This window comes from Neolamprologus brichardi, chromosome 9 (assembly GCF_056152115.1).
Source record: "Neolamprologus brichardi isolate AB-2024 chromosome 9, ASM5615211v1, whole genome shotgun sequence".
NCBI classification, from domain to species: domain Eukaryota; kingdom Metazoa; phylum Chordata; class Actinopteri; order Cichliformes; family Cichlidae; genus Neolamprologus; species Neolamprologus brichardi.
In genome coordinates, this window is record NC_142112.1 from 30,980,207 (window position 1) to 30,993,800 (window position 13,594).

A 13,594-nucleotide genomic window follows, 5' to 3' on the forward strand; every position below is an offset into this window, starting at 1 on the left:
TATTTCCCCCCCACTTCAGCACCTCCTTCCTGCTCATGCTGTCCCTCTAAATTTCCTGGGGACTTTATCTTGCCCATTTCAAATAGGATTTCGACTCAATTCGCCATGCTTCATGTCACTTTGCTGGCAAATCCACAGTTGATATAGACACATCATAAAAACTGCCGCATGAGCAAAATATGATTTGTCAAAACTTTTTTTTCTTTCCACCCCCTCCTCGTGTTATTTGTCATTTCCGAGATTTGTTTCTCCTTCCCAGTGCTCTGATTCGTCATGAGAGATCGCCGCCCCGGCGCTGGGGCAGATGGGGAGCGTCGATCAAAGAGCGATGTTGCCTTCGGATTGGTGTTGAGGCGAGTAGGTGGTTTCACAGCGGCAAGTGACAGCACCTATTAATTTGGCCATTTAATTTTAAGTCCAACAGCGTCAGGCTCCACCACCTTCAATCTCCCCCTGTCATTCAAAACAAGCCTCAAGCCAACAGTCACAAACACACACGTATACACACATTCCCCAACTAGCATGGAGAACACAAAAAAGGTTTTTAATCTAAAGCTGAAACTTCTGTGAGAATCCAAGAACCCAAGAAGAAGCCTTTAAATCAATCAGGCTCATAACCTACCACATTTTAAACTGCAGCTGCGACATCTTGGAGATACTTAGGGACAGATGCCGGGGTGTGTGAAGCGACTGCATTTTCAAATTGGGTTCCCTCATTGTCAGCTAGAGGTCCGACAGACCCGAATATCTCGGGTAATGACTACTGATCCTCTCTCTGTGAAGCTCAGGATTGGAGGTGGAGCTTTATGACAGTATCCTCAGTGAGAAATGGACTGCAACAATGAAATGTGACACCACCGTATAAATTCATGAGTTCTCGCTCTTTCTTTCTTCCGCACCTGAACTTTTGCTCCTGCTGTGAATGCCTGCTCCCGTCACACCGTCAGCTGGGGGATTTTCTTCCCTTCTGACAAGGTCAAACGTGTCTTTTATTTGATACATACTTGGAAGACCTCGCCTTCTCTGTTTCAACTTTTCCAGCTAGATTGATTGCTCCAGTGCCATATGTGTGAATGTAATGAGAGCAGCACCGTATGACTCTATTCATTCTCATTCTTTTTTAAGTTCATCTTATCCTAATGTGTGCAAGTTGTGAGATTCAATTTTTAGAATGGATTCTTATCTAAGAAAGTGTCCCTAAGGCCCCCTTATCCCTAATGGATTGTCATTCTTATGGGTTCCTAGGGAAAAAATTCGAGGGTTAAACTTCACCTTTTAAATCATGAACTTATAATACCTTCGACATTTATTCCCTTAGCATAAAAAAATGATATTTTGTATAATTCATGTTGCTTAAAGCTTGTCAGAATGATCGACCGCCTCCCTTGGCACACATTAATTGCTGTCTTGCAGTCCAGCAGCTGAAGATGTGCTGGCAGTGACACAGCTTTTGAAAATACTGTGGACGGCGACCCAACAACTCCCTGTGCCACCTTTACTGTGGCAGCTGCTTCTGCACTGCCTTCATTTTTATGATGGAGGAAAGGATTTAGAGAGTGCAGCCCTCCAGAGTAGTTCCAGTCCGGGGAGAGACGTGTGGCCTGATAAGTATGGCTCTTGCACAGCAGCATGAAATGAGAAACTATCCATCATAAATCATGATGGCTGCTTGACAGAATGGGATGCTCCGGCAAATGAACTTGTGAGTGTGCTTGCAGTTTTTGAATGAAAGCAAAATTGTCATATTGATGTTTTTCTTTCCTTAGGTAGCTGTGTGGCATTTATTTACTTTAAAAAATATAGAAATAAATATTTTGAAATGAAGTTGCTCTTAGCCACTAGACAGTAGTGAATTCTTGGCACAGAAAGAATCCCCCCAACACTTACACATCTGGGAAGGTTGCATTTGTGATTGCTCAATACAATTTGTAGGTCTAATTTAAAAAGAAACAGAAGCTGCTAAGTTGTCTCTGTTCTGCTTGGTTATCAGCTAATATCATTAGGAAAGGTGTATTTTTCAGTATAACTGACTTTTTTTAGCTTCTCTCGTCCTTTTAAAATATTCAGTGTCCCGCTCAGCTAATGTCAGCCAGTCTTTGCCCACAAACAAAATACTCTGACTGGGATTAGAACATGCAACTCTGCCCTCTGCTGCCCAGATTTAGCGCTGATCTGCTCACAGCACTGCTGCATTTAGCTCTACATCCAGCAATGGGGAGGCCCAGAAATAATCCAATTCTGTCCATGTATGATTTTAGTCAGTAAGTTAATCGGATGTGAGAAAATAGCAGCGAGTCTAAGTCAGACCACAACGCCAGTCTGGAAAGTTCCTTTCCTTTCTTAATTTTATTAATAATTATGCTGAGGATGTTACGCAGCCCACCTCAACATTAACTGCATCAGTGCTCTCAGGATTTCCCGCTGTTTGACATATCTTGCTTCACAGGCTTTTTTCTCTTTTCTTCTTCTTCTGCTTAATCGCATCACAGTACCTAAAAAGTGAATTCCATTTCTGGGTTGTCTGCCACAGTCTGAGATGGATTTGATGGGTTGAAACGCATTTTTGGAGGGTGGGCATGAGTCTGTACTGTGCAAGTTGGAATCTGTGGCAGTGTGTGCCTGTCTAAGCTTTTTTTAGGAAGTCATCTTAATTAAAGGGTAAACTTAAACAGATGTGGGCTGTTATATGTGAGGGGTGTTTGCAATTCATGTGGCGTTAAGCTTCTCTTTGAGGACTCGAGGACTTGAGAGGTAGTTGGGCTGTGGTGAGTGGATGAGTTAGTCTGTGTTTGGCAGAAATCCCAGCATGCTGAGCTTGTTGAATACACAGAGGGAGATGTTCTGTATCCTGTGACTACTCACAAAATCAAATTAGATGACAGATTCCGGGTCTGTTGTATAAAATGAGTCTCCTCGAGCTGGCACAGCAAAAACAGAAGTGTGTCTTAGAGGCCAGTCAGCATCGCAAAGAAACTGTTTTGACTGCCTTTAGATGTTTTCCTTCTTGACATTTAAAGTGTGTAATCGTTTACTTTAGCGGGTGTAAAAGTGGCTCTTTTCTTCATTTGAAAACATTCAAAGTTGTTTCGTTTAAACAGATACACTGATAATTAAGCAATCATTTAATTCACGTCTTATGTAAAAAAAAAAAAAAAAAGGAAAAAAAAGCCAAATATTTATCAGGTACAGCATCTCAGATGTGAGTGAGGATATAAGAAAGTAATAAAAAAGACAGTGAGTGTCCTTAGGATTTGGATGGCTGCTGAGATGACAGCAGACAATTTGAAGTAGTCCCTTTGGGCTCCTCGAAATACATCATTATTCTGTTAAAACAGGAACCAACAGGCAGATGAGACAGTAATAGAAATAATTAGCTTGATGTGGGATTTGATGGAGCTCCAGGCTTAAAATGCAAGTTTATTCTGTCTTAAAGGTGGTGACTCGTCTCATCTCTGTGTTTGCAGCTTGCATTTCGCAAGAAAACAGTATATTTTTGTTGTTTAACAGGAAAGCAAATAAGCGTCTCTTGTCACCTGTCACCTGAAACACAGAGGGTATAAAGTAATATGGAAGACTGGGACCGCGGAGTGATATCAGAGAAACCAATCTTCCCATTTTATGCTCTATGAAAACCTGTCTCCTTGAAAATATGTCATGCCTGTCTGGGTCTTCTGCGCCGTGGTCCACATGAGGGCACTCTTGCTCTCTGCAAAGCGGCTCTGTAACCCAAATGGAGGCAAAGATTAAAAACAAGACAAACAACAACAAAAAAACAACAACTATGAGATATACTAGAACCTGATCTATGTGCCAAGTCAATCACCGCAAGTTTTAACCGCAAAACCTGCACTTTAATGTGTTGAGGTTGCTTTGTGTCGTTCGCAGCTGTTTTGCACACCACCTGGTGTCTGCGAATACTTGCAAGGCAAAGCCCCATCACTCCCTGGACGTTTATCAGCCGTCACCTTCTTTTCTACCACAAGGGAGGGAAAGAGAAGCGGGATATCAACCAGCCGAGGCTGGCTTCTCCCCTTTTTTTCGGGTCCGACCGGGGTGCTCGATTCAGCCTCCTTGTATTTGCATCAGTTCGGTATCAAGTTGGGAAAGTGTGGGAACTGCGTTGCTGCAGGATCGTTGAGACCCGACCGGCAAGCCTGAAAGTACGTGCCATGCATCCTGAACACAGAGTGATATTTTTTTTTTCTTTCTTTCAACTGAACCAGAGCGTCATGTAATCGAATCACTCCAGCCATAGCGGATCGAACTTTTTCTATATGTGTGTCCGCGCGCGCGCTTTTATTGATTGAGAGCAGAGCCAAGTTATCCCTTCTTTATTTTATGACAAGCAGTCGACATGGCGTCACTGTATCAGAGATTCACCGGCAAGATCAACACGAACAAATCCTTCCCCAACCCTCCAGAGGCGAGTCACCTCCTCGGGCAAAGTGTGGAAGGGGAGAGTGCGGCGCAGAGCCAACGAACACGGTTTCAGCAGCACCGCCGGCGCTGCGAGGACGAGGATGTAAGAAACTTAAACTGTAGTCACCTTTACTTGTCCGAATGCATTTTCTGACCACTTTCACATAGTTACAGTGCCCTCTAAGACACACTAAGCGAGTTGGGTATTGGCGTAATATATGGAATTTTGGCGCTAGTAAATCTCCCAGTCTGTTTGATGCCCTTCTGCTTGCTCTCCCCTTTTAAAGGCAGACTTGTCAAACTTATGTCATCCCCTCAATGGTTGGCGTATCTGTCAATAAATGACGCATCACTTACGTCTCTTGAAAAGCAACGTGCGTTCTCTGGCGCCTTCTGGTAACTTTATAAATCTTACAAATGGCTTCTTAGCGCTTTGACACCTCCGTTAGAGGTTGTCGAGTGTTGCTTATTTGTCTAGGGATGCGACTGTAACCCAAGTGTGCCTTACAATTAGATTGGAACTAATGTTTAAATCGTGACTTACAACAACACCCCCGCCCCCCAATCCTCCATGCTGATTGGTTTTATCGGGATCTGCGCTAATCATTATGTGTCTCCTAGCCGTTCTTCTAACCTTCTCCAAACATGTTCGCATTTTTTTTTTATTGTCGTTAAAAATCTTCAGTTCTGAAACTACATTTGTTTACCTAAGCTTATTTATTTGTGGGAGTGGTTTTTACAGACTCGTTTAGGTCGTCCAGGTTCTTTAAAATCTACTTTTGACCATTTAAAGCGCCTGTCGGAGCCTGACGTGATGCCAAACATGAAAGTGGTGCTGTCCATGGTGCTGAAACTTGATCTTCCACTCGCTGCTGCTGCTCTCCGCAGTGCTGAGGGAATAAATCCACAGAGCAGGTTTAATGGGGCCACTTAAGTTTGTTTGTCTTAAATTTATTTAAAAAAAAAAAAAAAAAAAAAACAAGCACAAAAACCACTATTTTTGTATTCCCGTAAACACATTTAAATAAAAATCTTTGCACTTAAAATTATAAACTTAACGTGAACTGAGGTGGACCACATCACCGTTAAACAGATACAAAACATATAGTATGAAAATTATTCACACATTTTAGAAACATAAAGAAACATTTGATTTTATTTTTCTTGATTTAAAAATATAATTGTTTTCACATGAAACAGGTAAATAAAATGAACAAACAGGGGCACAAATATACTGCAAGTGGGTCAGTTTATAAAAAAAATAAATAAAGTTTTATAAAACAAATATTCCCATTTAATAAAGGAACTGATCTTCTGTCACAAAAGGATGTGGTTAAAAAATGGTACTTTATTGCTAATTTTTTTAATCGTATACCCTTTTAGAATAAGAATTAAAATATAGCAGCTGCGGTCAGGTGGCAAAAGTAAAGCTGTTAATGGAGAATCCACAATTTGTCAAAAAGCAATTTGCCAAAATGAAAGTGACTCTATTAAAAGACAAAGAAGGACATACTTTAGTCTAGAGTTGTGAATGGTTTGAACATCTTCAGACTTTGAAATCAAGGTTAGTCCAGATTTTGAAGTCAAATCTTATGTTTGCTTTAATGGCTGAAATCTTGACAACATTGTTTTGTTTCGATTTTTAGTTAAACTGAAAATGCAAAAATGTTTTCACTTTCTTTAAGTGATACTTTCTTGCCTGATAAATTTCTAGTTATTTCCCCTGTCTAACTGTATGTCAACTGCAGGATACAACCTATACACCTTCATAAGCCCAATTTGGAATATGGCTGCATCAGAGTTAGTGGTGCTTTAAGATAGTTTAAAAAACCATAACTTTTCTGTTTTCTTTTCTTTCAACACACAGGCCTGTGTAGTCATCTCTCAACCCTGGTATTTGAAATTAAAACATGCAAGGTGGTAAAATTTATTTATTTATTTTTACTCTAAGGTGACAATAAAGAAGCATGCCTTTAATCCCCATGTATTTGAGATATGGCTAACTTTAAAGATGGAGAGATTTGGTCTGTTAAACAATGAAACCAACTAGGTTTTGGTATATTTAGTTTTGGAACTTTCACATTGGAATTATACATACGCATGTACAGACTGGTGACAAAGAGTATAAGTTGTGTTAGTAAGGTGCTGGGTCGTGACGTGCCACCAGAACAGCTTCATTGCCCCTCAGCATTGATTCTAAAAGTCTCTGAAAGTACTTGAGAGAAACTCATTCGGTGTTTTGAAGTTGCTGAATAAGTTGGTACCAATCTGCATATGATCCATGTCGTGTTCATGCAGGGGTCTGGATCAAGCATTTTTATTTATTTTTTTTGGTGTGTTTCTATTGTTTTTCAGTTTTATCCAGCTAACTGTCTTGCTGCAGATTCTAATGTTGTAGAGGTGCAGGAGGTAAAACGGTGGTTGAGCTTTGCATGAATATAACATGAGGTTGATTTATTGACTGGTGGTCATGTCTTTATGTTTGTTGGTGCAGGGAACTCGAACATGATCTGAAATCAATATAAACAGTGATGTATAGTCCATATATATCCACCTGAGAGCATGCTGTGTGATACTGCACAAGAAAGAATTCTGAATACAGGCCTGTTCAGTGATCGTGGCAGGGGGGAAAACAGTGTTTTCACTGGTTCAGTTTTTAAGTGCTCCTACTATTTAAACTCATATCTAAACAGTACTCTTATATTGCTTCTGACTAGAGCACATTTTGAATGTCAGTCCAAGCTTCGGCGTCTCTCCAGCTGCGTGGCCTTAATAAGTGAGTCTGGTGGAGGTGACATTTACATCATGCTGTGTGGATGAGAACTAAAGCCCACTGGGATGAAGAGCTCATCCAGTGACTCGGGCTCCCCACAGCGCCACCACACAGCTCAGCCCTGCCACTTCAAAACTTTACCCAGCATTTTCTCCTCCTCTGCTGCTCCACCCTTACACTGCACTTTCTGTGCGACTCTTTTTATACTGGCTTAAATTTGAGCCCAGTACCTACGAGGGAAGCCTTGCATTGTGGAATTTGCATGTTCTTCTCATGCTTGTGTGGCTTCTTTCCCGGGTACTTTCATTTCTTCCTACAGTCTAAAGACAGACTGGCAACCTGTCCATGCTGTACCCCACATTTCACACTATGACAGCCAGATTATGCTCCGACCTCACTGCTCATCCTGAATTGGATGTCACATAAATCCACTGGATTGAAATAAACAAGGCACTTTAAAAGTAGCATCCAATAAATCAAGCACCATATCCAGTGCAGTGTTTTAGAGCGAATACATTTTGTTGTCTTCCGCCACTATGATGAGAGAATTTTTAGCTACTATGGTATTATAATGTGAGAATATATAGTTTTAGCCCTCGGACATGCTGCATGATAGATTATAGATAGACAGATACTGTATAAATGAGACACGCTAGATTTATCACAGAATTAGTTCATAGTTGTGGTACTACAGCCACTAATTAGTACCAACAGAATTATTGAATCACAATATTATCATATTAGATTGCTTATATATACTCCTAGTTGTATAATAAGTTGCTGATCAGTGTTTGTTCTCACTATGAGGACTCCATACATAGGAATTAGTCTCCCTCGCAGAGACAATGCATTTAAACAACTCATTATCGCTTTTGTTTGGCATGAGCTTGACTTACTCTCTACTGTGGGCTAAATCCTTCTCTGTCAATATATTTGATAGTGATCTTAGTCTGAAATCCCCTCTGATAACGATTGCAGGCTGGTGGAACAACTCATTACAATCTAATCAAACATGTTTGGGGTTTTTTTCTCCTCGCAAAGCTTTCTCTATGCAAACCTATGCTATCTGCAATATGCCCTCGGGATATATACGGGAGATCAGTTTTAATGTTGAAGTAACTTCAACTGTCATCTGCTAATACTCAGCAGATCTCAACTATGGAAAAGCAGAAATATGAAAAGTTCAATCTTCCAGTATTGTGTAGCCTTTCACCCTCTGTTAGTCCAGTGGAAGCCTGATTACATGCAAAGCCTTTGGGTTCCCACTTGATCCTATTTCAGCCTCATTACTTAGATATGTCCTCCAATGGCATTTAAACCTGCGAAAAGTAGAAATGGATCTTTGTGTTTTTCTATCAAAGTCTCATCCCCGTGGTGTGATTTTGTTTTTTTTCCTCAGCAGGCCCCATTACACAAGTAAACACCTCGTCTTTGTTTGCCCGTGTCCACTACAATCAGCACAATCGTAATGAGACTCGAGAGAGATCTGGCGAAGATTTAGACCTCTAGCAAACCGAGACACGCGGGCGTTTTTGTGTGATATATGTGTGAGTGTTGGGAGGCACACAGTCCCACAGTTCTACTTTTTTTTACCATCTCCTAACTCATCTCACTTGTTCTGCCGTCTAATGGCTTTGCGCCTGCACTTTGCATTAAGAGGGATGAGGAGGGGGGGAGAAGGGATAAATCCACAACTGCACATTAACGCACACACACACACACCAGTTCTCTCCCCCTTTCTTTATCACACACGCACATGCGGACAAAATGAGGATATTTTTCAGGGTATGGATTATGAGACAACCGAGCCCTGAAATGCCCTTTTAATAAGCTGACCAATATCAGATTTCATTTTTACGATAACACGAATAATAATGATGAAAAACAGTAAAAAATGAAGCAGTAAATATACTCTGTATTAAAGAATGTGCTTTTTATATCTTATTTTTTCACCGTGTCAGCAGATGCGGAGGTTACTCTGGAGTATAATAGTTCTCTAAATAAGTCATGGGAATCATTTTTCCCCACACTGGGCAAACAGATTTAGTTTATTTTTTACACTACCATTCTCATAATTGTAATCTTTTCTATATTGCTTTGAATTCAGCATATTCATGACTTTGATTAGGCTTCTCTCATGTTATCTAAATCCCTTGCTACTATGTTAAATCCTGCAGCATGTCATATTTTTGACTATCTTCATACTCTGACAATACTGTTTACTGTATATTAAATGATGAATTTGAACAAACAAAACCCTGTGTCCGATTTGGTTAGGTATATATTTCACAAGGTACATTTATGTAGGTCATGGTATATTAATAGAAGCAGCATGAATGCTTATTTGATAAAGCTCACTTGGACCAGTACTCAGTTATTGATAATCTATTTGATATTGTACTGTACCTGGCAAGTGCCGAGCACCACTGTTTTCAGATTAACCACTTATCCACAAATTCTGTACTTGGGGTCACAGCTTTGTTTAATGATCTAATTTGGGCCAGTTTTTGTCACAGGCTGGGTCTCTGACCCAGCGCTCTGAGTGTATTTGTCTCATTTTAGATTTGTGATTAGTTTGTGTCATTCCTATTTAGCTTTAGTTAAGGAAAAGCAGTTATTATTTATTGTTTCCTCGGTTTCTATGTTTAAGTTCTTGTATCGTTCATCACGTGTTAGGTCTGTTAAGCTTGTCGTCATGTCTAGTTTCAGTGTTTCCTGTTTTATATTATTGTATTTAGTTTCACTTCCCCTGTCTTGTCATTAGGCTCATGTCAGTCAGCTGTTCCTCCATGTGTTCCCACTTCCCCTAATCACCTCCTGTGTATTTAAGTCCTCTGTTTTCAGTGTGTCATTGTCAGATCGTCTGCTTTGTTTTCAAGCCAAGAAGATGTGTCAAGTTTCCTCATGGCAAGTCCATGTTCCTGTTGTAGGTTTTTAGTTAATTTAGCTCACCCAGTTTAGTTTATTGTTAGCTTTGCCTTTTGTTTACAGTTATTTTGCTAGCCTCAATAAACGGCTCATTTTCTGTTATTCAAGTCATGTTTCACATTTTGTTTTCGTCTGCATTTGGGTCCACCCTTCACTCTACACACAGTCAGCCCTGCTGATTGTGACAGTTTTTTGCTGTTTTAAATATGGCCTCACATTTGACTATAGCATGCTTTGGTATACAGAGGAATCCACGGTCGATTTAATGACTCTTGTGCTGTGGCTGCAAAATAAGTCAAAATCATCACCTCTCCACCACTGTGCTTGGAAGTTGATATGAAGTGTTGAGTTGATATTCTTTCTTTGGGTTTCACCAAATCTCCCACGATGCATTATGTCTGTTTTGTCTGTCCAAAGGACATTGTTATAAGATTCTTGTGGTTTGTCCCCATGTAATTTGCAAACCTTAGTCATGCTCTCATGTCCTTTTTAAAAAGAAGAGGCTTTCTACTGGCAACCTTTCCAAACAAGACATACTTGTTCAGTCTTGTACTGCCATGAACCTTAGCATTTAACATGCTAACTGAGGCTTGTAGAGTCTGAGGTCTTGTCCCAAATTCAACCTAAGATCTCATCGTGCAAGCTTGCAGAAACTGCAAGAAATTGAAGAGCAACTTGCCGAGAAGACTGGTATTGTGGTTAAAACATATTTCAATGTTCCAGACTAGCAAACTGCCAAAACGTCTGCCTCTATAGAGAGAGTCAAACTTGTATTTGATTAGCATTGTACCCCTACAGAGCAAAATGGTAATGTGAACATCAGATATGGCATAAAGGACAGATGTAGCTTGTCAGTCACCACCCATTAGCCAATTAGCATACCCTGGATAAGCCTCCATTCTGAAATTTAGAAAGGAAAAGTATCCAGTATGACCAATATTTACAAAACATATTTAATATGTTATTTAGTAAGACCCCACGTGAGTGATTTCAAGAAAGTGATTGATCAAGCCTGTCAAGGCTTCTTAATTCTCTTTTTTGCAACCACAAAGATCACAACCTGGTGGCTCTTACAAGAATGTAGGAGACTCTCTGGAACATAACTTAGTTTCAGTTTGTAGTTGTAACGTGAAGTAAACGGCAATGCTCTGCACTGTGGTTAATTTGATAAAGAGAACAGTACATGTAAGTAGCTATGGCCAAGTAGTAACCTCTTAAATGCATGCATATAAAGGTAGAAACTGTCTTGTATTCCCAGAGAACTGGTCTTAATTAGTGTAGAATAATGAACCACGGCTCGCCTCATTCTGTCTCATTACAGAAACAGTGTTTGGCAGAGTTCGCCTTCTTTTGTGTTGATTAGTTAACAGTCAGTGAGTGATCAATAATGGCACTTGAAGGATAGAGTCATCAGTCTACACACTCGATTCATGGTTGCATCTGGAGATCTTTGTGCGTGTGTGCATTTGTAATGCGACTGAGTGAGAATGTTTACAGTTTCGGAGTGCTTTTTAGATTTCTGCAGTATATCCTCGCAAAGACAAATGATAGAATGAAAGACACGGAAACACTTGTCACAAATCCTTGTCCAATCAAAAAAAAAGCAGATTTAATTGTTCCTGCTTGTCTACAGTCAACAATTGCTTTTCTTGATTACTGTCAAGTCTAAATATCAGTGACAAGCCCATTTGACCTCCAGCTCTGTTTCCTCATCTAGCTAATTTCTTTTTCATCAGCAAGTCCTCAAACACTTCCCCCCCCCCCCCCCCCCCCCCAAACACTTATTGTTGAGCAAACATGACAGAAGCATGTGCACCAATGATAAATTATGCAGCCAGCAGACTGGAAAATGGTAGTATGGCTTATTTATTGTTCAGAAGCCCTTGATAAGCAATCAGGTACACATTATAGTGGTGGCTGTGGCGGTGTATTTGTTGTCATTCTTCAGGAAACATAATAGACTGTATATAAAATATGGACTTAGCCACCCTGATGTCACCCTTAATATTGTGTGTCTGTCTGTCTGTGTCATGGACAAGAGTGAGGAGGCTAAATTATCAGCTAACATTAGCATGCTTAGTGATTAGTACTGATCATGCATATACTGTGTATGCATTATACAGACAGCTAGTTTGTTATTTGTGCTAACATACAGATAGAATTGTAGACCTTCACTGGAACACTACAGTAGATACTTGGATATGCTTTTAATGCTGTTAATTTTCCAATAATTGCATTAAAAATTGGTGATCCTTAGTAGATAGTCTGGGTATATACTCCATGTAGTATCCACCTATTACCTGCCTAACAACGCAAACAAAATAACTTAAACTAGCGAGTGATGTAAAATTCACAACAGCTTTGCAGTCATGTTGAAAAAGTAAGTGCACCTCATTATTTCAGTAGATTATAAAAGGTTGTCAGACATTCGTTGTGCAGCTCTCTTAATGCTGCATCTGGATGAGGTCTGGGCTTTGACCTGGGTCATTGCAACACCATGATTCTTTTCTTTTTCAGTAATTCTGTTTTAGATTTGTTGCTCTTATAGAGATCATTGTCCTGTTAAATGACCCACTTTCAGCCAAGCTTTCACCGTAAGACAGATGGCTTCACGTTTGACACTAGAATACTTTTGATATACAGAGACGTTCATGGTTGAGTGATTGAATGCAGGTCCTGTGGTTGTAAAATCACACAAAATCATCACCACTCCTATACTGTGCTTGACAGTTGATATGAGGTGTCGGTGCTGATATGCAGTGTTTGGTTATCACTGTGCATTATAGTCAAAGATCCCAACTTTGGTCTTGTCTGTCCAAAAAAAAACATTGTTCCAGACGTCTTGTGGTTTGTTCAGATGCAAGTTTCCAAACCTAAGCCGTGCTGCCATTTTTTTTTTTTTCCCGGAGCAAAAAGGCTTTCGGTGCTTATCAGTTAATCAAGTGCATTTGATTAGCAGCACTACTGAAGCAATGAGGATGTTCCTTAGATCCTTTCGAATCCCCATTAGAAAGAAATGCAGTTTAATTTTCAGTCTTATAGGTTACGGCTTGTGCATAAGCGACCATGGTCGGCAGCTTAAAATTGGAAGTAAACCTTTATGAACTGCTATACATAAACACTGGTATATACATTTGTGCGTATGTATAATGTATAGCAAAGCACTCAAATAATTATGCGAACAGGTAAAATGTAAGAAAAAGCAGAAAAGCTGAATCCCTCGGCTTTCTCTTTAAACCTCTAACAGAGATTAAACATGCACAGAGGAAGGGCAACAACATGAGATAATCCTGTACAACTCACTGAAGGGCAAAATAATGTCAGAATCAAATTTGTCCTTTTTGAAAGCTAAGCTGCTCCCCAAAAATAATAGCAATCCTTGAACCAGGGGAAAAAATCTGCTGTCTTCCCTATCACTGTTCGGCTTTTGTCATATCTGTCCGAAGCTATATTTTGGGGGGAATAGAGAAGCTG

The 13,594-nt window shown here is 40.0% G+C and overlaps 1 protein-coding gene across 4 annotated transcripts in view; it reads left to right on the top strand.

The window, feature by feature from the left end:
- The window catches only part of LOC102784658 (A-type potassium channel modulatory protein DPP6-like), a 252,396-nt gene that overhangs the window by 69,780 nt on the left and 169,022 nt on the right, over positions 1-13,594 (top strand). The window contains exon 1 of one of the 4 annotated variants that reach the window (XM_006799203.2): positions 4,214-4,522. The exons of the other annotated variants lie outside the window; for them this stretch is intronic. Coding sequence (XP_006799266.2) covers positions 4,355-4,522 — 168 coding nt within the window. The 5' untranslated portion in view covers positions 4,214-4,354. Of the gene's footprint in view, positions 1-4,213; positions 4,523-13,594 lie in introns of those variants that run through there. 4 annotated transcript variants of the gene reach the window in all.